This window comes from Mytilus californianus, unplaced genomic scaffold (genome assembly GCF_021869535.1).
Source record: "Mytilus californianus isolate M0D057914Y unplaced genomic scaffold, xbMytCali1.0.p SCAF_10, whole genome shotgun sequence".
Lineage (NCBI taxonomy): Eukaryota > Metazoa > Mollusca > Bivalvia > Mytilida > Mytilidae > Mytilus > Mytilus californianus.
Window position 1 is genome coordinate 8003338 of NW_026262582.1, and position 24126 is coordinate 8027463.

General features: G+C 31.8%; 1 protein-coding gene across 1 annotated transcript in view; it reads left to right on the forward strand.

The window, feature by feature from the left end:
* The window catches only part of LOC127718661 (ankyrin-3-like), a 55773-nt gene that overhangs the window by 30173 nt on the left and 1474 nt on the right, over positions 1–24126 (forward strand). Inside the window, exons 6-14 of the mRNA XM_052224712.1 lie at positions 1931–1977; positions 2499–2585; positions 3115–3213; positions 10975–11073; positions 12856–12954; positions 13217–13318; positions 15459–15557; positions 17876–17974; positions 20701–20799. Of these exons, the coding sequence (XP_052080672.1) occupies positions 1931–1977; positions 2499–2585; positions 3115–3213; positions 10975–11073; positions 12856–12954; positions 13217–13318; positions 15459–15557; positions 17876–17974; positions 20701–20799 (830 nt within the window). The remainder of the gene's footprint in view (positions 1–1930; positions 1978–2498; positions 2586–3114; positions 3214–10974; positions 11074–12855; positions 12955–13216; positions 13319–15458; positions 15558–17875; positions 17975–20700; positions 20800–24126) is intronic.

Consider the following 24126-nt stretch of genomic DNA (forward strand, 5'->3'; position numbering starts at 1 on the left):
GTCGGGATTAAAACAAATTATCATTGAATATAAAGTAAACGAATTTAGACTATATACTACAGGTAAAATATAAAAACTATCAAATGGAAACTGCCATATGTGTCAAAATGACAATAACACATAAATTCTGCAATACTTATTTTTTAGTTGCAGTACATCAAAGTTAATTTTAAAGAAGCTATCAGAAATACTTATCTTATCATACAGATCCAATTGTTGAAAAGGACACACTATTAGCAATTAACACACGGAAATTAAAATATGACAATTTTCAAAACACAATCAATCAATATTTCTAAAACTTCTATAAAATACATCAAAATTTCAGTAACGCCACAAGCTATTCATAGATATATTTTTGAAACTTAATTGTAAATCCAAGATAAAAAAATAGACTTCATGTTAAAGCTTCTATTTTCCTTGGATCGATGGCTATTTTTCGTAACCAGGGATCTTTTGCCTTCTGCTACCTGGACACCTAAGGCAATTGTATACAGAAAAAATTGAGGAATAAAACGTATATATTTGTTACAAAATAAAAAAAAAACATTCACAATATTTAATCAATCTTATGTACATGCACACGCGACAAAGGTTGACCTCGAGGAAGACACCTCCACTGGTAATGTATATCCTCTTTTGTCCAGAATTGATATATTATATAAACAAATTACAAATAACTGTTGACGGTTCATAATTGCAATTCAATCCTAGACGCTCTTAATGAATGTTATACAAATAGTATCTGTCGTTGTATAAATCACACACAGAAGAAAATGAAAATAGTATCTTTAGTTGTATATATCCCACGGAGAAAAGAATAAAAAGTATCTGTAGTTGTATAAATCACATACAGAAAAAATAAAATAAAATAAAAAAATGAAATGACACGATACTAAACGAGATACTTCGTGTTCACACTGTGGGTTATTTTTTTATTTTATGTGATCAAAATAAGAACAAATAAGATACTTCTAATACACGTATGCTTCCATTGTGTTATAGCGCTTATGGTGCTTCCTTTTTTGAAAATCATGTAAAAATGTGTGCAATCAATCATTTTAGTTCTCAAGATAAGTTGCGATATGTCAACTTTTTTTCCATTTTATTTGAAGTCATACACAGTTATTTGAAATTCGTCATTTTAGTTCCTCTTGAAGAGTTTTGATTTAATGAAATGTGAAAATAATCAAAGATTATAAGGAGACAGGTTCTTAAACTTTTCTTTGAGTTCAATAAAAGTGTAGTTGTTTTTGTTTTTGATATAAGGAAAATCATCAATCGTCATTGGATAATAACAGTTTTGTGAATCTGTTTTTTTTTTCTTTTTAACTAATGATGAATATAAGAGTTACTTTTTACAAATAATAAAATGCTCACATTTAAAAAATAATTCCCATTTCTTCTTTTCATTGAAATTCATGCACACCCCTGCAATGTGACTGTAAATGCCAAAAAACATTACATTTCTGTGTAATTCAAATCATTCTGCAGGATTTACTGTTGACATATAAATAGTGTTATAAACTTATTTAATGAATAAGTTGTTATTTAATATGTTATCCATCTGTACAACATGTACAATGTTATCATTCATTTTTGAATGAAATGTTGAGAAATGTGTAATGTGTGTTAACTTCATTGTAATGTGTGAATATCTTGTACTGTGCCAGAATAACTGATTCTTTCTATGAAACATATCTACAAGTATCAGTTTGTTGCATATTTATCACTGCTGATTGATTAATATATAGTTTGTTTAAGTAGTTTATAATTATAGAAATCTCAATTTCTTGATTAATGCTCAGTCTATTTAATTGATAGTCTTACTTCGATCCCATGTATTCCTTTCTATTCTATTGGCGAAATAATGGAAAGTAAAAAAAGACAATTTTCAATATACATCAATATATATCATCTTTATTTACAGATTGTTTAACAATGATCTCATCACAAAGACAGAAACAGCTTGGCGAGGTAAAACAAATACTTAGTGCTTTGGTAGAAATTGAAAATACTATGTTTGTAAAAGGTTACGCTTTTTATTAATGATTGCAGCATAGCAAGTAATGATCCTACTCATAAACTAAAGACAAATTCACGGAATTATCTATTATATTTTTTGTTGATTTTTTTTTGGCGGAATTTATGCTTATGCACAAAAAAGATCCACATGTATTCACACCTACCACAATCGACTGTTTTGTGAAAATTTGTCTATGATTTAAAAGTTTACATTATCTCGAAGCTCCATACTATAATTTAAGTAAAAAGACGTATATAAGATGCATAACATCCTAAATTATGCACCTTCATAAATCTTTTGAAGCCCATAGAAACAGATCTATGTAAACAATTCAACTACATCTTTTGGCCTGTTTTACCTTCTCTAATAAAGATTTCCATTTCTTTAATTTATTTCAACTAAATATCCGCCTGAATATGTGATCTGTATCTTCGTTGTAGCAACTATGAATAATTTGTATCATGTTGTACAGGATCTACTGAATGCTGTTTTTTGTGGAGACGAGGAGAAATTTCAACTGTGTTTAGAAAAAGGCGCAAAAATAAACTACCAAGGCAGGGTGAGTAATGTGAATATTTAAAAATTAAACTTTTCAATTGTTTGATTTTTTTGTTCCTTATTGATTCAGTTAGTACTTTAATATTGTATTTGAAATTTCTTAAACTGTCAATATAGTCTCATTTTGAGAACTGAATTTAAATACTTAAAAATTCCATCCGATTTTGGTTTGTACTGTTAAGAAGGAGGATATGATGTTAGAAATACATGTTAATCAATTATCAATCCATAAACATGTCAGAGAGTAAATCAGAGTGAATATAAATCTCACAATCATAGTCTGAACTGCAAATTGCCAATTGTCCGTAATTTGAAAGAAAACAGGATTCAGTTTATAATATCGATAAGAGATTGATTTTCTTATTATATCGTACAAAACAGAATGTGCTCAAACTAATTTCCCCGTTTAAACGTTGATATCGACTTCCGTGTTGATTTGTTACGCTGAGTTGTTTTACTTTTTTGATGACATGTTCTACTTCCTTTATCAATAAAAGTTATCTAAATATTGTCATGTTTTATATATCCAGAATGGTAGTTCTGCCCTTCATCGTGCTGCATGGAACGAGCTGCCAAAATTCGTCAAGTTGCTTATTGAACGGGGTATCGATTGTAATTTGAAGAACTGGGTAAGTGGATGATAAATTACACTGAAATAGTATCAATCATACATTCCATGTTTTAGTTCGCCTATAACTTAATGCCTTATTTATACAAAAGTATTGACGAAAAAAAAAAGAACTCAAAAGTGAAATTCAAAAAGAGGAAGTTCATAAAACGTAACAAAATTAAACGTTACTATAATGTAACATGTACGTCACATATCATGATGTAGAATAAGCAGAAGTCGATATTGTCCTGTTTGTACATAACATAATTCTACGGTCAAGACTTCGTTATACATTTGTCTTTTTCCTTATTAAGTGCTACAGGTGGCTCGTCTCTTTTACAGTACTCATTTATGACGGACTTGCTAACGACGAGCGCGTGTTCTTCGTCTTAAACACGATCGCATTGACGGGTATTTGACAACATCCGAACGCGAACTTGTTGGAGAGAGTCTTTTTCAGATGCCAACGAGCGAAGCGATACGTAGGTACACTTCTTATAACAAAAGAAGTGTGATCAGTTTAGCGTAAAGCTTATAAACACAGTGCTGGGTTAGTTAATTGGATAAAACAGTGTCTTTTTTCTGTCATAAAACTTTATTTTTCAACAAACTCTCTCGATGTTTAAGTATAAATGGGAGTTTACTCTAAGGCATATAGAAAGGCAACAGTAGTATACCGCTGTTCAATAGTCATAAATCGATTAAGCGAAAACAAATCTGGGTTACAAACTAAAACCGAGGGAAACACATCAACTTTAAGAGGAAAACAATGGAACAACATAAACACTGAACTGCAACAAAAACAAACGCGAACATACATAGAAACGGACTATTTGATAACAGCTAGAACATTTCTTAATCCATTTTTTTTCTCCCGATGAAACTGAAGTACGTTTTTTTCCTCGTTTGAATTATTACATATGCTGTGCTAATTATTTAATACCGTACGGTGTTGCTTACATCTGGTTATTTGGTCTGGCGGACAGTTTGCTTATTGGCAAACAGATCCGGCACATCTTCATATTTTCATATTTTGATTCTGTGTTCGAGACTTAAGGTTTAGTGTGATCTGTTATTATTGAAATTGGTACGGATGTTTTCAAATTTTTTTTTTTATTTCGGCTTTTAAAACGTCGATGAAAACAAAGACCTATCTCTGTGCATGTTTGGTATATGCCGATACATAAAGAAACAAGCTACTTTTTTATAATAATGATTGTCCGGTCATGCGATTGATACGTTGGTTGTTGCACAGTGTAGTCCCCTAAAGAAATTTGCTTTCAGTTATAATATTTTCATTTATTCGATATTGTGTATTAGTTGTTTAACTGAACTTTAAGAATAAATTATCCTATTAACTTTAACACTTCCTGATGAATTTATTGCCTTTAAATATTAACAAAGGGATTTTTTTCTTCACAATTCAAATCATATATTACGTCCATGTTATTCCCAATTAGACGTTCATGTAGGGAGGGAAACTAATGTTATGTTTTACAATTACAATAGCTATAAATATAGCCAGAGACCGCAGTATGAAAACAAAATGAGAGCAATGTCATAAATATATATAAACTTTGTTAGTGTTTGGCACGAAACTTTAAACGGCTCTTTCCTAATATTGTATATATGTATTTAAATGAGCGTACAGTTCAGTTTGAATGTGAAATATACTTTAACATGTTTAACATGCCCGCTAACATGTTTAACCCCGCCACATTCTGTATGTGCCTGTCCCAAGTCAGGAGCCTGTATTTCAGTGGTTGTCGTTTGTTGCTGTGTTACATATTTGTTTTTCATTCATAATTTTGTACATAAATGAGGCCGTTAGTTTTCTCGTTTGAATTGTTTTACATTTGTCATTTCGGGGTCTTTTATAGCTGACTATGCGGTATGGACTTTGCTCATTGTTGAAGGCCGTACGGTGACCTATGGTTGTTAATTTCTGTGTCATTTTGGTCTCTTGTGGAGAGTTGTCTCATTGGCAATCATACTACATCTTCTTTTTTTATATTTACACAACTACGCCAACAATACATCTGAAGCGAGAAACGAACTACATGCAAATACACCAGGTGTACTGTAAGAAAGTGAAATAAAATCTAGTATGGATAGATGACATCAATTAATGCATTGCAAGAACTATATTGTTTCCAAAGGTCGTTCGCGAAATGTCCGTACGCTTGGTCTATCATGTAGGGAGAGCAAGATACGTGCAATAATTTTCTAATTTGTTTCCTGTCGTAAACTACGGAAATGAAAAAATGTTTCCGATCAGTAACAGTTATTTCTTTTAAGTGTTTATGCTGTACATCCAAATAAATTAAAAGAAAACAGAAACGAAAATGACAGAGCTTTGATATTCTTATTTAGCTTTATATACACCCTTTGATGTTTATATTGTGCACGTGTTTGTGTTTTGTTTCAACGTTCATCTTTGCCTTCAATATGGTCTACTCAAATAACGTTATTGAAATATCAAACTAAAATGTTAAAGTTCGCAGCCAAGTCACCTTAGAACATTCAATCTAAAGAATTAAAAATATAGTTTATGACAAAAGAAAACGAGATGTAAAATGTAAAATTTGAACTCATAATAATAATTTACTTGCTCAAATTTTGGAGTTAAACTTAGGATCAAAAGACCTCAAACGACGCAAAATTTTATAACAATAATCTAAATTAGGTATTATTCTTACGTATTAGAATTATATATTCTATTTGTAGATTTCACTAATTTCGCATATATAGCTTCATTTTTTACACTGACCGAATTTAGAAACGCAACACTATTTTTCTAAATTTTCTTCGACAATGGTAAAAAAAATATTTTTTTTGTCATTTACGCTCGTCGTACATCTATCTGGTTACTAAAAATCAATCATTGCCTTACCTGTGGAGTTCAGGTAACTACGGGACGAGGGGAGCATGAATATGTGACGCGGGATTTCGGGCAGCTGAATAAATTTTATACCGGTTTTTTCTTGTCTAAAATATGTGTTACATTATTTCCCTTCCTTTAACCAATTGAACTTTTTTGGATTTCGAAATGCCGCGACTCAGTGATAAAAATCGCAATCAAACCATCGGAATGTTACAGACAGGAATGAGTCAACGTGCTGTTTCAAGACATTTTAATGTTAGCAGCTCAACAATAAGTCGTTTATTTCAACGCTACAGATTAACAGGAGCAGTAAAATATCGTCCTACACCCGTCCAACCACAAGTAATGACGCCGCATCAACGAAATGACATCAGACTGCGCCATTTGCGGAATCGATTCATGACGGCGAAGTCAACTGCAAACCAAAAAATTGGACGCCATGGCAGAGCTATTAATGCTAAAACTGTGTCCCGTTTACTGAAACGTCGTCAAATTCACTGTAGGAGACCAAATAAAGGACTGATTTTGACTCCGCGTCATAGACGAAATCGACAACAATGGGTCAGGCAACAACTGCAGCAGAGGCAAAACTGGAATCGCGTTGTGTTTTCCAATGAATCACGGTTTAATGTCAATTTTGCGGACGGTAAGACGGGAATATACAGAAGAGAAAATGAACGATACGCCGGTAACTGTGTACTTCAACGAGACAGATTTGGTGGCGAAGGTGTAATGGTATAGGGCGCTATTAACACCAGTTTTCGAATACAGTTGGTTATTGTCAATGGCACATTAACAGCTAGACGCTACATTGATGAATTTTGCAGCCAGTTGTAATGCCAGAGATACGACGGCATGGCCACATAAATCAATTGACGTTCCAGCATGATAATGCACGTGCGCACACCGCTGGATTGACTCAAAACTATATGAATTTTGATGGAGTAGATGTGCTTGAATAGCCTGCTTTTTCTCCATACTTAAATCCCATCGAAACACATGTGGGATGAGTTGGGCAGACGCGTGCGTTCTCGTCCGAATCCGCCGACTACCCCGGATGAACTTGGTCTCGCATTACAACAGGAATGGCAAAACATTCCACGCACACCAGTCAGAAGCCTTTGTCAATCAATGCAATCAAGATAAAAAGCTGTCCTACGGAACAACGGTGGCCATACATGATACTAAAGATTGAAAACCAGACTGTTAGTGTGTACCACAGTACTTAAACGCGGAACATTACGTCATTGGTTTCTCGATTGACAGTAAATTGAGTCTGTAACGTTGAAAGATTGATTACATATTCGTATGTACCATGAATTTGTATAATGTATCATTTATTTAATTTAATAACGTCTAATCTATTTAGGTGTTGCGTTTCTAAAGTCCGTCAGTATATTGGAAATGTTAACTCGGCTGAGCACAATCTTACACAATTTTAACAGTATGTTTGATCTTTGGTATGATTCGCTTTCCACGTGCCTGATCTAGTCTTAATTTGGCTCCTTTTTTAAAAATATCTTAACATGTCTTGGTTGCATGCAGGCACTATCAGTTGGAACGGCGACTCATATATTAAAATCTCTTAACGTATTTCCTAGCGGAAAAAATCAGTCGAGTACGCTGATGTCCAAAATTTGCTACAAAAACTGCAGTTTTAATTAAATGTTACCTGAATTGTATTGTGTGTACATATGTTGTGCATTTACACCACTTTCCCAGATTTGTGTAAATGTTGAGCGCTCGTGAAACAAGCTGAATCCCACCACTTGTGTGCCTATCTCCAGTCAGGAATATGCAATTTAGTGGAAGTGGTTGATTTTTATTATATTTCCTTTTTTTAGTTTGTAATGTAGTAGTCCTTTTCACCTGAATTTTATAAGGTGTAAATATGTTGTATATGTACAACACGTTCTCAGATTAGTAAAATATTAAGCGCTCGTAAAACAAGCTAAACCCCACCACATTCTGTATGTGCCAGCCTCGAGGCAGGAATATGCAATTTAGTGGAAGTGGTTGCTTTCTATTTTATTTCCTTCTTTAGTTTGTAATGTAGTTGTCCTTTTCACCTGGATTATATAATGTGTACATATGTTGTGCAGTTACACGACTTTCTCAGATTAGTGAGCATGTTGAGTGCTCTTAAAACAAGCTGAACCCCACCACATTCTATATCTCAAGTCAGGAATATCAAATTTAGTGGAAGTGTTTGCTTTTACACTCACTGGCGATCATGCATTTTAATAAACATTTTTATAAAATGAGAATAGTATAAGAGTAAAGACATTTAAACTTTTGTTTGTGATGATGAAGACAGTCATCATTTTTTCGTAGTACTTTTGGTACATCTGTATCAGTAGGATTTTATCATAAAATGTGATGAATATAATAGAAAAGATACTTACAGTGTGTTTTGCATTGTTTAACAATGCCTTCTTCTTTTATCAAAATCTATGTACCATTATTTGCAATTTGTTATTCTATTACCAATGATTTTTCAACTGATCGGGCGGAGGTTACATTTTAATTTGCATAAGTACAGTCTATTTGAAGATGTGTGTGATAAGGATGATTCACGTTATAATATATTATTACTGATTTCTAATCACCATCAGTGTCAGCAAACGTATATTCAAAAGAACCGAGTGTATGATATGGCATGAATAAAATAGTTAAATATTTATAAGTTTATAAAACAAAGGAAATCAATAAGGTCGAAGTACCATTTGCAACTTATCCCAGTGCCCCCCTCCCCCCAAAAAATCATTTGGAAGAAAGGAAGAAAAAAAGTATATCAAAAGTTATAGAGTAACGACATATGCATATTTTGTAACTGCAGTCATCATAGTTACACCTGCATACCCACAAATTCCAATTTTTTTTACATGCTTATACACAAGAATTCCAACTGCTGTGTCTCACTATAGTGTTTACATATTTTAACTGGATCAATGACCATAACTTGACACTTCATTGATGAATTTATCCAAACACACCTGTCTATAGATGGACTGGTTTATGATAAGCGAACCGGTTAAATCCCGCCCAGTCAAGTGAAATAAATCAAGTAATAAAAGCCTCTTTAAGAGTTATTTTGTATAAAATATGAATAATATAAGAACTGTCATCTTTGTGTGATACTACCACCAGTATGATACAAATGAAAAGTACTGTGTTTTTACGACCAGCCTTTTTCGGGGTTGAGAGGGATGTGGAAATGTGTTTCATGGGCGGAGGGCTAACAATTTGCTTTCTGTTTCAATCAAACACATATTTTTTTTTCAATACCATACAGGTGCGATATGTTTCTTTATATAACGTTGTGTTATTTTGTTCATTCATACAATATATGATAAATTATCTAATTTAAAAAACAATTATGATTAATATATATCAAATGTAATACAATACTAGTTGTTTATGTCTCAAATATCACTAAGCCTTGACATGACGAAAATTAAAACAGTTCAAACGAGAGAACAAAAGGTCCCTTCATGGGCGGAGGGCTAACAATTTGCTTTCTGTTTCAATCAAACACATATTTTTTTCAATACCATACAGGTGCGATATGTTTCTTTATATAACGTTGTGTTATTTTGTTCATTCATACAATATATGATAAATTATCTAATTTAAAAAACAATTATGATTAATATATATCAAATGTAATACAATACTAGTTGTTTATGTCTCAAATATCACTAAGCCTTGACATGACGAAAATTAAAACAGTTCAAACGAGAGAACAAAAGGTCCCATTTATGTACTACATTACAACTAAAAAAGGGTACATGAATTTAAATAAAACGACGAAATATGGGCATTCTTAACCAAATAATGAATACTTAAAAAAAATGTAGTAACGTTCATCTGATATTCATTAAATAATGAAAAGCAACCATTGTTAATGTACAAACAGTACTTAAAAACAATGGCTGTCCATAATTTCATTAAAATTAAGAAATAATTGAACATGTCATCAACACAAACAATGTTTAAGTATCTTCTTTTCTGATATTATTTATATTTGAAAAACAAATGCATCACCAAGAGGCATTGCAAATGACTGATTACAGGTAACGGTGCATTAAATTTATAAAAAGAAGAAATACGGGCATTTTAAAAGAATGTTAAAACGATGACGGTATATCATTTCCGTTAAACTGAAGAAGAAATTCCACTATTATTCAACACAAACAAAACTTTAAGTATCTTTACTCCTAAATTATTTACATTCTAGGAAAACGAACTCATTTGATAGCATTTAAATGCATATTTGCTAAAGAGGAAACTGATTTCAAATGATAACAATTTGTCGCTTTTAAATGATTATTTGTTTTATATCACATTGCAATTTGCTGAATAAAAATTATGGGGTAAATGTGTCTTCGTCGCGGTCCGCGTTTATCCTATGTAATAAAGCGGGGTTCGTTTCACATACGTATTTCAATTATATATGTATACATCCGATCCATGCATCTGATTTATTGACTGATCGATCGCTGATGTCACGGTAACTGTTACAAATAATCCGTCAGAGAAGTCAAATAAGCTTTATTGTACCGATCATCTATCATTCAAAGACCAGTCAATTTTTCATCACCGATCAGCCACCGATCAAGCAAGGTCATATCAAACAGTACTGTATACGTTATTTACGTATGCCATTCTAAAGCAAATCACGTAGTTGTTTCGTCACTTTAAATATATGATGCATTTAAATTTATAAAATGGATTGCTGATGCTTTTTGTTTATTATATTGTATATCAAAATACATGCGTGAATTAAAAAAGAATAAAAATGTCTTATTGCGACACTAAGTAAGTTGTTTTAATTATTTTGATCATTCAATGCTATGTTAACATTATTATGTGGTCTTCTCATGTTCTATTCAGGATGGAGAATCTGCACTTCACTCTGCTACATCGAACAAGAAAACAACAATCATTAAATTACTAATTGAAAGTGATATTAATCGCAATTTACAGGACAAGGTAAACGAATGATAAACCACATTGACCAAATATGTCAAAGTCTGACTGACAAATACTAATTTTATTGCACCAGATTTGCATTTCGAAAATTTGATATGATAATTAAAAGCATTTGCGTTATGACAAAAGTCTAGTGTTTTCAAAAAGACTTTTTTTTCAATGTAACGAATTTGTTAAGAAAAACCCAGAATGTTGAAAAAATGTTGGGACAAAATTTGAATGAAACGAATCTGATAGAACAAATTCAGAATGTGAAGAATCTGTTTTGACAAATTTAGAATTTAGAATGAAATTTAAGAATAATTAAGAATTTAAGAATATGTTGAGACAAAGTCAAACATTGTACATTATTTTAGAATGGTAAGACAAAACACATACAAATTCAAACAAAAATTTATCATTTCACCATTCTTTAGTTGTGACTGGTAGGGTAAGCTCTACGTTTGGCACCCATTGTATTTCTCAAGGTGAAAACAATTGTGTTGATTGATCTCCTTTGGTAATGTCAAAACCTAGGACAAGAAGAATGTATCGTTTCTACAACAATCTGTGTCTAAAACTTACGAAGTGTTATACGTTTGATTTTTAAATTCAAAGATAAATAGAACTGAGAATGGACACAGGGAATGTGTCAAAGAGACAACAACCCGACCAAAGAGCAGAAAACAGCCCAAGGCCACCAATGGGTCTTCAATGCAACGGGAAAATCCCGCAATCGGAAGCGGGCTTCTGCTGGCCTCTTTACAAAAATGTATACTAATTCAGAAAAATGGACCCGACACTTAACTCCGAAAAATATAAATGACCTAGAATTTAAAAAAAAAACACCGGATAAACAAAGGCTAGACGTTCCTAAATTTGGAGAATCGCATAAATGCGGCGGGGTTAAACTTATTTTTTTGTATATCTCAACCCCCCAACTGTACCTTAAGCCAATGTGGAATAAACAAACAAACAGCAATACGCACAGTAAAACTCAGTTTAAAAGAAGTCCGAGTCCGATGTTAACATATGTAACAGAAGAAACTAAGCAAAATCATAAATACATTAAGTATCGTTACAGTCTAAAAACTGACCGTACATCTCTTTTGCGACACAACAACATTAATGTTCTATTTCATATTTTAATAAATATTTAGCATATTCATTGTTGCATATGTGTGGATTTTTATCATTGTTATACTGCTTTGTTGTCGTTTACTTTTGTGTAAAACAGACTTTTTGATGTTACACTAAGTTCCGCGAGAAAAAAAGAAAATGATGATATTTTAAGGTATACATGTTATGATATCGATGGCTGATTGCTTTCTGTTAATAATATTAAAATACATAAGTGCAGTAAGTACAAATATTACGGTTACCACCAGCTCAGTAGTCAGCACTTTTGTGTTGACATCACTTTTCATTAATAAAATAGTATTAATAAATTAACTGTTTACACAACGTTCAATAGTTCGAAATAATGAATTTCCGTCCCAGTCATAGATGACCTTTATCATCTTTGGCAAAATCTTTCGGACTTTTTTTTACCTCAACGCTCTTCAACCTGGTTTTTTATTTTGCCTAATATTGTTTTCGATTCAAGCGTCACTCATGATTCTTTTATAGACGAAACGCGTGTCTAGCGTACAAAAGTATAAGCCTAGTATCTCTCATGTGTTTTTATTGTGTTGAATACACGCTCAGTGCGACCCTAAGTAAGTTGTTTTCTTTCTTTGATAACGCCAGTTCCCATTTATGATGCAATGCCATGTTAACATTATTATGCGATCTTCTCTTCAGGATGGAAAATCTGCACTTCACCAAGCTACATTGAACAGGAAAACAGAAATCGTCAAATTACTAATTGAAGGTGGCATTGATCTCAATTTACAGGACAAGGTAAACTGATGACTAATCACATAAAAAAAAAATTCAATCACATGTCAAAATCTGACACGACAAATACCAATTTATCTAATTTGCTTTTCGAAAACTGGATATATTTTATGGTAAAAGTATATTTCATTCTAGAAAGAAAAGATTCACTAGGCGAAAGCGTAGTGTGTCCCATTTTACTTATTTTTGTTTAAATTATTTTAATAACCCCTTTTGTTTGGATAGTATTGGTGATTTTATAACTGCATTGTGTTTCTCAATCTAGGATGGTTTGACCGCACTACATGCTGCTACAAAATACGGAGATACAAAAATTGCAAATTTGTTGATTTGCGGCACGGGTATGAATCTCAATTTACAGAACAAGGTAAATGAATGATAATCACATTGACAAATATCAGTTTTACTGCACCAGATTTGCATTTCGAACATAAATATTACTTCAATAATACACAACACCAAAATATATGAAAATTAAAAAACATAATACAAACGTGGAAGTGCTGAAAAAACTAACAAGAAACGGACAAAGAAACAGAACTATGCATGAATTTAAAACTTATGTCTGAAATTTTAACTCCCCACACAAAACGAGAACAAAAAACGAAACGACACAAATTCCCTGTTTTGCTTTATTCATTGATGTAATGATATGTCATTGTATGACAAAAAAAACGTCCAATCACATAAAACTACACAATCATCGTTTCAACTGACGTAAACATATTTGTTGAATCGAAATGTTCACAATATACATTTAAAGTGCAATATTAAAAACAGCCCTTGTTTAACAAATTAGCATGCCAGCTGTAACTGGCCTATCCCAACACGTCACACATATACACAGATACTACAAAGATTCTTAGTGAGATGTCTGCTTGCGGATGTTACTAAGTCACCTAATTGAAATTGGAGTTGAAGATAAACACATATTTATATATATATATATAAAGGTATAAGCAAGTTCTAACTGGCTTTAATTAGTAGTCATGTATATGTTAAATTTAATTATAATTGAATCATTATATATGATGCAATATGTACTTCATAAACCCCATACCGTTATTGTAGTAAGAAAAAAATTCGTTGTTCTCCTTTTTGTAGCTAACATAATAGTAAGTTCCAGACAACAATATACATTGGCTTCTTTCTTTGAAATTGAGTAAAAGATATGTGTCAGCATTCCAGCTTCCTAAAATAACAGTAACCATAGCAATTCAGAAACAAACATTACTTTACTATTTCGCAAAAAGTAAAATAACAAAAAAACCGACCTCCAATGAAAATTCAAAACGGAAAGTCCCTTATCAAAAGCTCAAACACACCAAACGAACGGAAAACATCTGTCATATTTCTGACCTGGTACAGGCATTTCCTTATGTAGAAAATGGTACATTAAATCTGGTTTTATAGCTAGTTAAACTTCTCACTTGTATAACAGTCGCATAGAATTCTGTGTAAACTAAATTAGATCATTGGATCGGTACATGCACAGTGTATGCCATGTTTTCATAACCAAGTTTGTAGCTATCACTTGTATTGAAACGGAGTATGTTTTAACCCTTTTGTATAGCTTTGGTCGAAGACTGAATTTTAATCTTATATCACAGTTAGATGCAGAACATACGAATTGAAGCTATTTATACTTCCCGAAACATGCACGCTAAAAAGTGTTATGGATTTATTATATAAAAAGAGTATTTGTTTTTAGTAAGAATACAAATCCAATAAATTTTGAATTGAAGCTTCAAATTTAAGTCTGAACACATGTAGCTCTCAACAGGCTGACCAATAAAGTAGTAAGTCTTGTTCAATCTTTCGGTCAATTTTCACTCTTATCAACTTCAACATTGTTCAGATAATTTTTTTGCAGTCGATTAAGATCTATTCAGGTGTTATCTACCTCTACAAAACAATCATTGAATAGCCACTGAGCAGTGGAGGGATTGAATGAAAGCATATTATTCGAACAGTCTAAAATTACAACCAGAAAATGTCTTAGAAATTACATTAACTCTTGCAGACACTTACAGGTTCAGACTTTTAAGATCATGTTAAGATCAAATTAACGGTAATAACAGCAATACATTTACTAGTCTCATCATTACGTATCGTTCGCGTAATGCGTCCTCATTGTCTGCGTGAAACAGTTCAAAACAGTGCCAAATAGTATATATTGTACATTTCACAATATCACGCCACAATTGGGCAGCTTGTGAATAATGGCGTACATAATTGAAATATACCTTGATTAGTAAAACAGGTTTAATTAACTGAACTTACTATACACAAGTATTCATTTGTATAATACAAAAACAAGAATAAATGTCTACCAGTTATTGATATGACAATTGAAATATTATGCTCTGATGACAGAGGAGCACTATACTCAAAAGAAGAAAGATTCACCAGGCGAAATCAAAATGAGTCCCGTGTCTCTTCGATTGCAAATGATTGTTTTAAATGGTAATGCTAGTTGTATAACTGTAATGTGTTTCTCTTTCTAGGATGGTTTGACCGCACTACATATTGCTACAATAGAAGGAAATACAAAAATTGTCCATTTGCTTTTCGACAAGGATATTAATATGAACTTACAGGAAATGGTAATTTGTATATAACAATATAACAAACTAAAAACTAAATTGTAATTGGCGATCTGTCACACGGCAATCTCAAACATTTTTTTTCTATTGAGAAACAAAATTCCTAAGTCCAATATTTTAACCAATTCCTGATGGAACGATAGTTTTTCAGACAGGCATTTGCCATTTAATGTATACTCCAAGTCTTTGTTTTCACTTTTTTAAATACGCATTTTCTTTTCTTTACTAAAAGATAAGTTGGAAACTGCTTATGTTTGCGATAATTAAAACCATTGAACAGCGGTATGCTACTGCTGTCTTTATTTATGATGCCACAATTACGTAACATATTACAGAAACAAAAATATAGGTATAATGGACATCACTGTGGCATTTTTGTATCTTACGTACTCGGCAAGCTCTCTTTCTAGACATGATTTCGGGAGGTATATGAGTCTGCATTGGAGCTTGTCAAGATGAAATTAGTAGATAGATCTGATTTAAGTACTTTAACTATTGTCAATTGTAATTCAAATTAAAAATTGTTGCATGAAAAAAAAAGAATATTAAAAATATGCTTCATATACGTCGTTGTTGTTAACAAAGTGAATGATTTCCAAGTTGAACGTGTTTTGCTTTGGAAACAATAGAAATTCGACTTTTTTCCACATACAGTGTAAAAGGATGCGCAGATTTCTAAACATGATGTAATATGACTTATTGAAATCATCATAACAGTGCAAGTATAATTTCAGAGGATTACACGAACAATCAATTAGATTGATTTAGAAGTGATACAAAAAGGAATATATCATATAGCATTATTTTTTATGAAAAAGAATAGCCAAAAAGAAAATATTCGTTTTCCGAAAATTCATAATTTCAATAGAAAACAAAAACATTTCCTGGGAAACTATACATATTCAACTGGTATTTATGAAAAGTTTCCCAGGGAAATACAAAGTACAATCATAGGTTTTATTTTACACGTAATCATTTCCGATATTTTGCACCAGAAATCTTATAGTTTCACAGGAAAATATTTTTTAATCAGATGTGCTTCACACATATAAAGAAAATATATCCAAAAGTCAATGTGCATATGGGTGCTGTCCTGAACTCAACACCAAGTTAACTTGATTACCAGAACTTTTGCACTATCAAGTTACCTCATTGTCTACAGGGGAAAAGAAACATAATTAAATATCAATGGAAGGGCTATTATATTCTACCCTAATTTTTATTTTTATTTTTTGAAGAAAAATTGTAGTACCAGGCAAAACATAGAAAACTATTATTTTAAATAAGTTTGTTTAACATTATTGAACAATGATATGTTTTTCTTCGGTACAAAACATATAACCCCTATAAAGTACATTGTATTTTTCATCAACCGAAACTTTCATTTTTTTTTCTTGCTCTATGCGATAACAGTGGAATTTTAATTTAACTGGACAGTAATTACTTACGATTTTATCTTGATTAGTGAATTTGATTTATCATTATAGTTGAGCAGTTTGGCGTAGACAAACATAAATGCATTAGAAAGGAATCTCCCACATTTATGCGATCGGTAAAAGAGGAAACAATTTTCTGCAAATCTGTGCAGAAAATGATATTTTATGACGGTATATAAGTCAGATAATAAATATGTTCAGGTTTTTCTTGTCTTACCCACATATTATGGTGTCTGGAATGCAAAAAGAAAGACCTCCTTACGATCGGTCTTTCATTTGACTGACTCATCTCTGTATGGTATACGACAAGAAAAACCCTAACATATGCATTATCTATAACATAATTGCATCATTTGCAAGATTTTGATAATTTTACTCAATATAGATTTAAAATATTTGTTATTTCAAAGGTTTGATAGTTTAAACTAGTCAATATTTTTTTTCTATATTTTGTTATACTATCGTTTAGATACTTTAGGTTCTAACTTTGAAATATTGTATAAAACAATATTTAATAGACAAAAGGATAACTCTCATTTCATAGCGTTTACATCATGTCTTTACGTCATCTTGTAGGTAGATAGTATAGTTGAACACATATTTGAACGAGTTTAGAATGACAATTACTCATAAATGCAGTAGTACAATATATTGGCTTTTGTAATACATGTTTGCCTTTCATTAAGGATGTCTTGCTTTTTTAGGTTTTTAGTTTGTCAAAATATATTTAAGTAGATTGTAATAGTCGACATATGGCTACCGGCTTGACAATACGCTTATTCCAATTTTTGGAAACTTAACTTCAAGTCAAGTCAAGTCTTTAGATTCGTAGTTTTGGTCTAATCCTGTCATTTTATAATTGTCATGTAATTCTTTAATCAGCATGGTTGGACCGCACTTCACAGTGGTGCATGGTTCGGGAAAACAGAAATCGTACATCTACTTATTGAAAAAGGCATTAAAATCAATTTAAAGGCGAAGGTAAGTGATGGATATGGTATATGATAAATTAAAAGCTTTATCAAAATAAATGATCGATGGCAATCTCTTACGTGTCAAACATTGTAGTCTACAGGTCAAAACAATATTCAGGCGTTTGCTTAATTAATCAACGACTTGATATCCTTTTGTTTTAACTTTTCAAACATGTCAAAATAACAAGGATGTTCTACCCCAGGAATATATTACCTATCTGTATTTAGCGAAACATTCCGACATTTTGATTTGCAGTGCTCTTCAACTTCGTACTTACTTTGGCCCTTTTTTTAAACTCTTTTCATGTCAACAACATTCGCACGCAATAACGGGCTGACTAGTGTTACTGCTGTGCTTACATCTGGATGCTCTGTTATATCAATTATGACTTTAGTTTAAAATCAATTTGTGACCAATGTTCAAAAATATCAACATTTTTGTATTTGATAGGCTAAAATCCCAATACCAAGTTTGGAATATGACAGTTGTTTTCCATTCGATTGATGTGTGTTTGGGCTTTTGATTTTGCTATTTGTTCAGGGACTTTCCGTTTTGAATTTTCCTTGGGGTTCGGTATACATGCAGATTGATATCATACGTAGACCATGTAGACATACATACCAAGTTGTATGTGCTGTGTATAATGTAGAGACTAACTCTCATCAAAGTTGCACTTACCATCAACATAAAGTGGCGAATTCAAGGCACCCGCGTAATATATATATATATATATATACCTAGCTTTGTCATAGTATGTAATGTCGGGCTTCTGCATGTTTGGTATCAAGAATAAAACAATCATAATCCAACAATAACTGGATATAAATACGTACTGAATTAGTCAAGGATATGTGGTATTAAGAACACCAGTACATAGTAGGATCTTATAGTTGTCGATAATAGCCTGCATTTCAATCTTGGTTAAAAACTTTACTTTTTAGGTAAATATTTTAGAAATTTTTTAACCTCTGTCGCAAACATCTCGGTATATATAGTTTATTTGATGACTAACGATTTCTATTGTCCTTTTGGTATTTTCTGCATCAATTTATAAACGGACAATTTATGAACAGTTTGTTATTAGTTATGTCAGGTCCGAAAGACTGACTACTGTGTTCCTCTGGAACTGATAGTTGATCGGCAGCGTTATCGACCCAGTATGGTAACAAATGAAAATAACACATTACTAATTGCATTCGTTTAAAGATCTTTTCTATATTAACCTTCATCCGGAACGAGAATGAGCAGAATATTTAAAATCCGAAAATGTATAATAACCGACACAATTGAGTAACAAGGACCTGAAATAAAAGCCAAATCCATCTAAAGCCAGCGTTGCTTTAGGGAATTGAAACCTTAGTTTCTTAATAGTTTATAAATCTATAAACGGACAATTTAAGAAATTTAAGAAATAAATGTTAGAAATCATGTCAGAAACGAAGTACCAACTAATGAGCTGAGGATACCCTCGGGGCATGATAGTCTATCAGCAGCGGTATCGAGAATATGCTGTAAAAAGGAAAACAGCACTTTATAAATTGTATGCGTTTGCAGCGTTTTTCTTGATTTTCCTTCATCTGGAACGCTCAAAGCTGAATATTTGAAAGCCCAGGATGTATAAGAACCGAAACAGTTGAAAAGCTATACGATCAAATAGGATCTAAAATAAAAGTATTATCCAACTACGATCTACTTTGCATGAGGGAGTTCAAACTTTAGTTTCTTAATAGTTTATGAATTTATAAACGGACAATGTAAGAAAAGATTGTTTTTAACCATGTCAGTACCGAAATACTGACTGCTGACCTAATGATACCCTCGGGGATAATGCACCAGAAACAGCATCGACCCAGTGTGTTGTAAACAAAATGGAAACAACACTTTATAAATTGCATAACTATCAATTGAGTAAAGAGGAGCACAAAAGCTTGTAATACATCTCGAACATCAACGCATGTTTCCACAATCCCCCCAAAAAGTTTTTTTTTCTATGCTGTTTTCCTGTTGTTACATAGGTAAATAACATGGTCTTTAATTTTTGTAAGGGAACCAAATAACTTATAAGACAGATTTGTTGTAAAACACTGAAACTGAAATAAAACGATATTTGATTTGTTTTTATTAGTGTACATTATGTAGGCAGCACATAGTACGGACCTTCACCATGTTCTAATGTTTAGAAGAAGACCTTGGAGGAGATATAGCAGTGACATGATTGTTTCTAGTTTGACTCTCAGTGAAGCAAAGTATTTGGATGCAAAAGATTACAGTTTCATTAAAAACTTCGGTGTCAAATTTACGTCATTTCAACATATTGGTGGCTGCTTTGCTGCAATGAAAATATCACTAAAATATCATTTATTTTTAAGGAAATCCAACTTCCAAAAACAGTCTCTTTATATATCATTAAACCATAGTTACAGTTTGGGCAGTAATTTATATCTGCCAAAGAGGTTTTGCTATATTTAAACGATTTTTAGAATGGATATTAAAATATGTGATGTTTACGTGAGAACCATCAAGGAAAGAAAAACACATTAATGGAGTTGAACATGAGTACCTTTCAAAATGTGTTTCCTTGCTTAAGAATAATTGTTAAAAATTGACTCTTAGTTATAGGAGTAGAGGAACACAATTCCGCTCCGACACTAAGTTCCTTTACCTCTATTGATGTCTTTATATTTATATGTATACTATGACTATTTATAACTGTAACGTGTTTTTGTATCAAGGATGGATCGTCCGCTCTTCATCTTGCTGCAAATAATGGGAATACAGAAATAGCACGTCTGCTTATTGACCATCATATAGATATCAATTTACAGGACAAAGTAAGTTGTTTATATGATATATACAAAAGTAAAAAAATAATTGACTTTTATAATTGGTCACATATAAATCTCTTCAAAGGCAAATATTTAAATCTTCAGGATAGCAAAAAACCGCGTCTGCTGAATTCACTTATGTTTTGATATTACGTTTCATGAAAAGTGTAATTTGATTACATGATATTTCCCCCCGGACTTCTTTATTCTGTGTAGCGACCCAAAATTATATAGACCGGTTTCAAAATTTTCAATATTTTTAAAAAAGTAATGCTTTGTTAATGAAACGATGAATATACCATGGCGCATTTTCAATATGCTGGTATACAGCAAGTCTGCTTATCTTAATTCTTTCTACCAAAAACGTTAGTGTAGGTAGAGCAGAGGTCACTGTTGTCTTTCAAGTAAATTTTCTGAAAAGTACAAAATACCCTAGTTGATAAGTCTGAAATTGACTAAAGGACTGAATAACTTAATCATTTATTCTTCGGAATGTTTCCATAATTTTAAAGATCAAAATGACCGTTTAAGATTAAAATTCATTTACACGTTGAGGCTGCAGATACCAAAAAGGACATTAAAACGTATAATTGATGCAAAACTGACAACGCCATGACACAAAACGAAAAAAAGACGAAATCTATTTCTATTTACGAAAATTGTTTAAAATGAAAAAAACATTAGCCTGCTGAACAATTATATTTTGCCATTTGAACAGAGACTTTCCGATTTGAATTTTCCTTGGAGTTCCGTATTTTTGTTATTTGACTTTTAACTGATATGAAAATGTCTAACACTACTATGATTATTAAAAATAATAGAGGTATATTACAATTTTTCAATTTAATCATAATTAATGGTTGTATATCGTGTCATTGCATGTCAAAATTGGAAAATAAGCAGAATTGATTTTGATGAATTGATGTTTACTCCAGCTAAAAACTTTCTACGGCCTTCGTTTTCTCAATATAGCAACATAAATAGCACAAACGGTAGCATTTGTACTGCAACAGATGTCCATTTTGTACATTATCAGTCTCATATCAAAACATGACAAAGTTGGTGATCAATAGGGGGCTAGTACAGTTTATTTATATCTTCGCTTACATTTTACTGACTGTTTTCATTGTTAACGTCGGAACAACAAACAATAAATAACAGCTCAGTTAAGATGTGTGACTTGGCAAGACTTTTAATTACTTCAATTACCCTGTAGGGCCTGAGTTGCTTGAAAAAGTCCAATCTTGTTTCATAAAATGCTTGCTTTATTTATAGTTTAGTGTTTTGCTAATCTTTTTATTTATTTCTATCGCCAGGATGATCAATCTGCACTTCACCATGCCGCATGGAACGGACAAAAACAATTGGCCCAAATACTACTTGACAAGAGTATCAACCTGAATTTACAAGACAAGGTAAACGGATGATAAATCACATTTGAATATTTTCCATCACATGTCACAGTCAGACATGACTATTACCAATTTTACAGCACCAGATTTGCACTTAAAAAATTAATATGTGTTCAGTGATGTTCGACATCGTTATATTTGAAAAGTAAAAACAGAATACGAAAGTTAAAGCGCTGATACAATTAACAAGCGTCTACTAGGTAACAGACTTGGGCATGATACTTTCATGAAATTAAAAAACTTATTTTTTAAATTAAAAAGAAAAAGAAATAAAATAAACAAGCATAAACAAATAAAAAAAAAAAAAGAAAAAGGCAAATCCAAACAAACCCCCTGCTTTTGCTTTAGTCATTAATATTTTGACAATTGATTCCCTTGGAGTCAATTAAGATCTGTTCAGTAGTTATCATATAACTGTACAAACATAACTATTAGTTTGGTAATACAAGGTTGTGCATCAATGAACTAAATATTTCTAATATAAATTAAGTATATACAAAATATAGCATTTTGCTGTAATGAAAAAAAAAAGATAACTATTACATAAAAGGTCTGGTCTGATCTGAAAAATGTTCAATGAACTGTTAAAAGCCGACTTGTCCATGATAATGTTTTCAATGTGATTTTTTGAGGAGTTTGTGAAGGTCTAGTTTTATTAAAAAAAACTCATTAAATGTCAAAAGTTTGAAGTACATTAACTAAGATATGTTAAACAAGATTCGAAGATATAAGTACTGACATCTAGCATATGAAACACTAATGTGTTGAAAGGATTGGAAGGGTGCATTTTGATATATTGATAATAATCTTTCAGTTTCGAATGTCATTTGCTTTATACTTATCAACAAATCATTGTTGTGACTTTTGTAATTAGATAATTTTTTTTATTCTGTACATTATTCATTTCTGTAATCAGTATTAAAATTAATAATTTTTTTATTTTGCACCACATTATTTTCTATTCTTAATGTTTTTTGGTCTTTTTTCTTTATTCTTTTTATTTTCGGCCAATATGCAGTATTCTGTAAAAATCCATCCATACCATTTTCTTTGAGGACAAGGATGTCTTGTTCGGTTAGAGGTCTTCATTTTGTCAACATATAGTGTAGTAGCTGTAAGTTATAAACAGTTTCCCGTGCGCATTTTATATCAGTTACCGGCTTGACGGCAGGATGTTGGATGTGTACTGATTGATATTTTAGTCTTAGATGCATGATTATTTTCATTAGTTGTTATTAGCTTTGAACTAGCTGTCAGTAACTGCGAGTACTCTCAGATCTGTACTTAGACCGCACAATATATACGTACTGGACTTCCGACGGTAGTATCTTTGCCAAAAAAAAAATGAGAACAGCAGCAAATAGCTTATCACAAAATATGATGATATCAAAGCTCTTGAAAGAAGCACAGATCGTCAGAATCAAGAACAAAGTCCAGATTGTTCCAACAATGACCACAGCCGCAGCCACGCTGAAGACCAAGACAAGATTTTTTTTTATATTTATTTTATTTTTTCAAAACACATAAGGCATAATGCTGATAATATACAAAGGTATATAAATTATTCTTTACAGTGCAGATAATACAATGTCAAATATCTATAATTAAGTTAACTTTAACAATTCTTACAATTACTATTTTCTTAAGAACAGTTTGAGTTTTCTGCTGCAAACTAACTTGTCTATGTTTTGTTTTATTTCTATAGTAAAATTTTGAAGAAGAAAAAAATAATTGGGATAGGAAATTAAAAGAAAAAAAAAAAAAAAAAAATTTGTCAAAATTAAAAAAAAAAAAAATCGAAAAACAAGTTTGAAATTTTTAGAAAAAAAAGAAGGAAAATTAGTCATCAATGATTTGCTCTATATATCACTGCATTTAAATGGTACTTGATTCGAGACGGATGGAAAGAAATGAGCCAGAT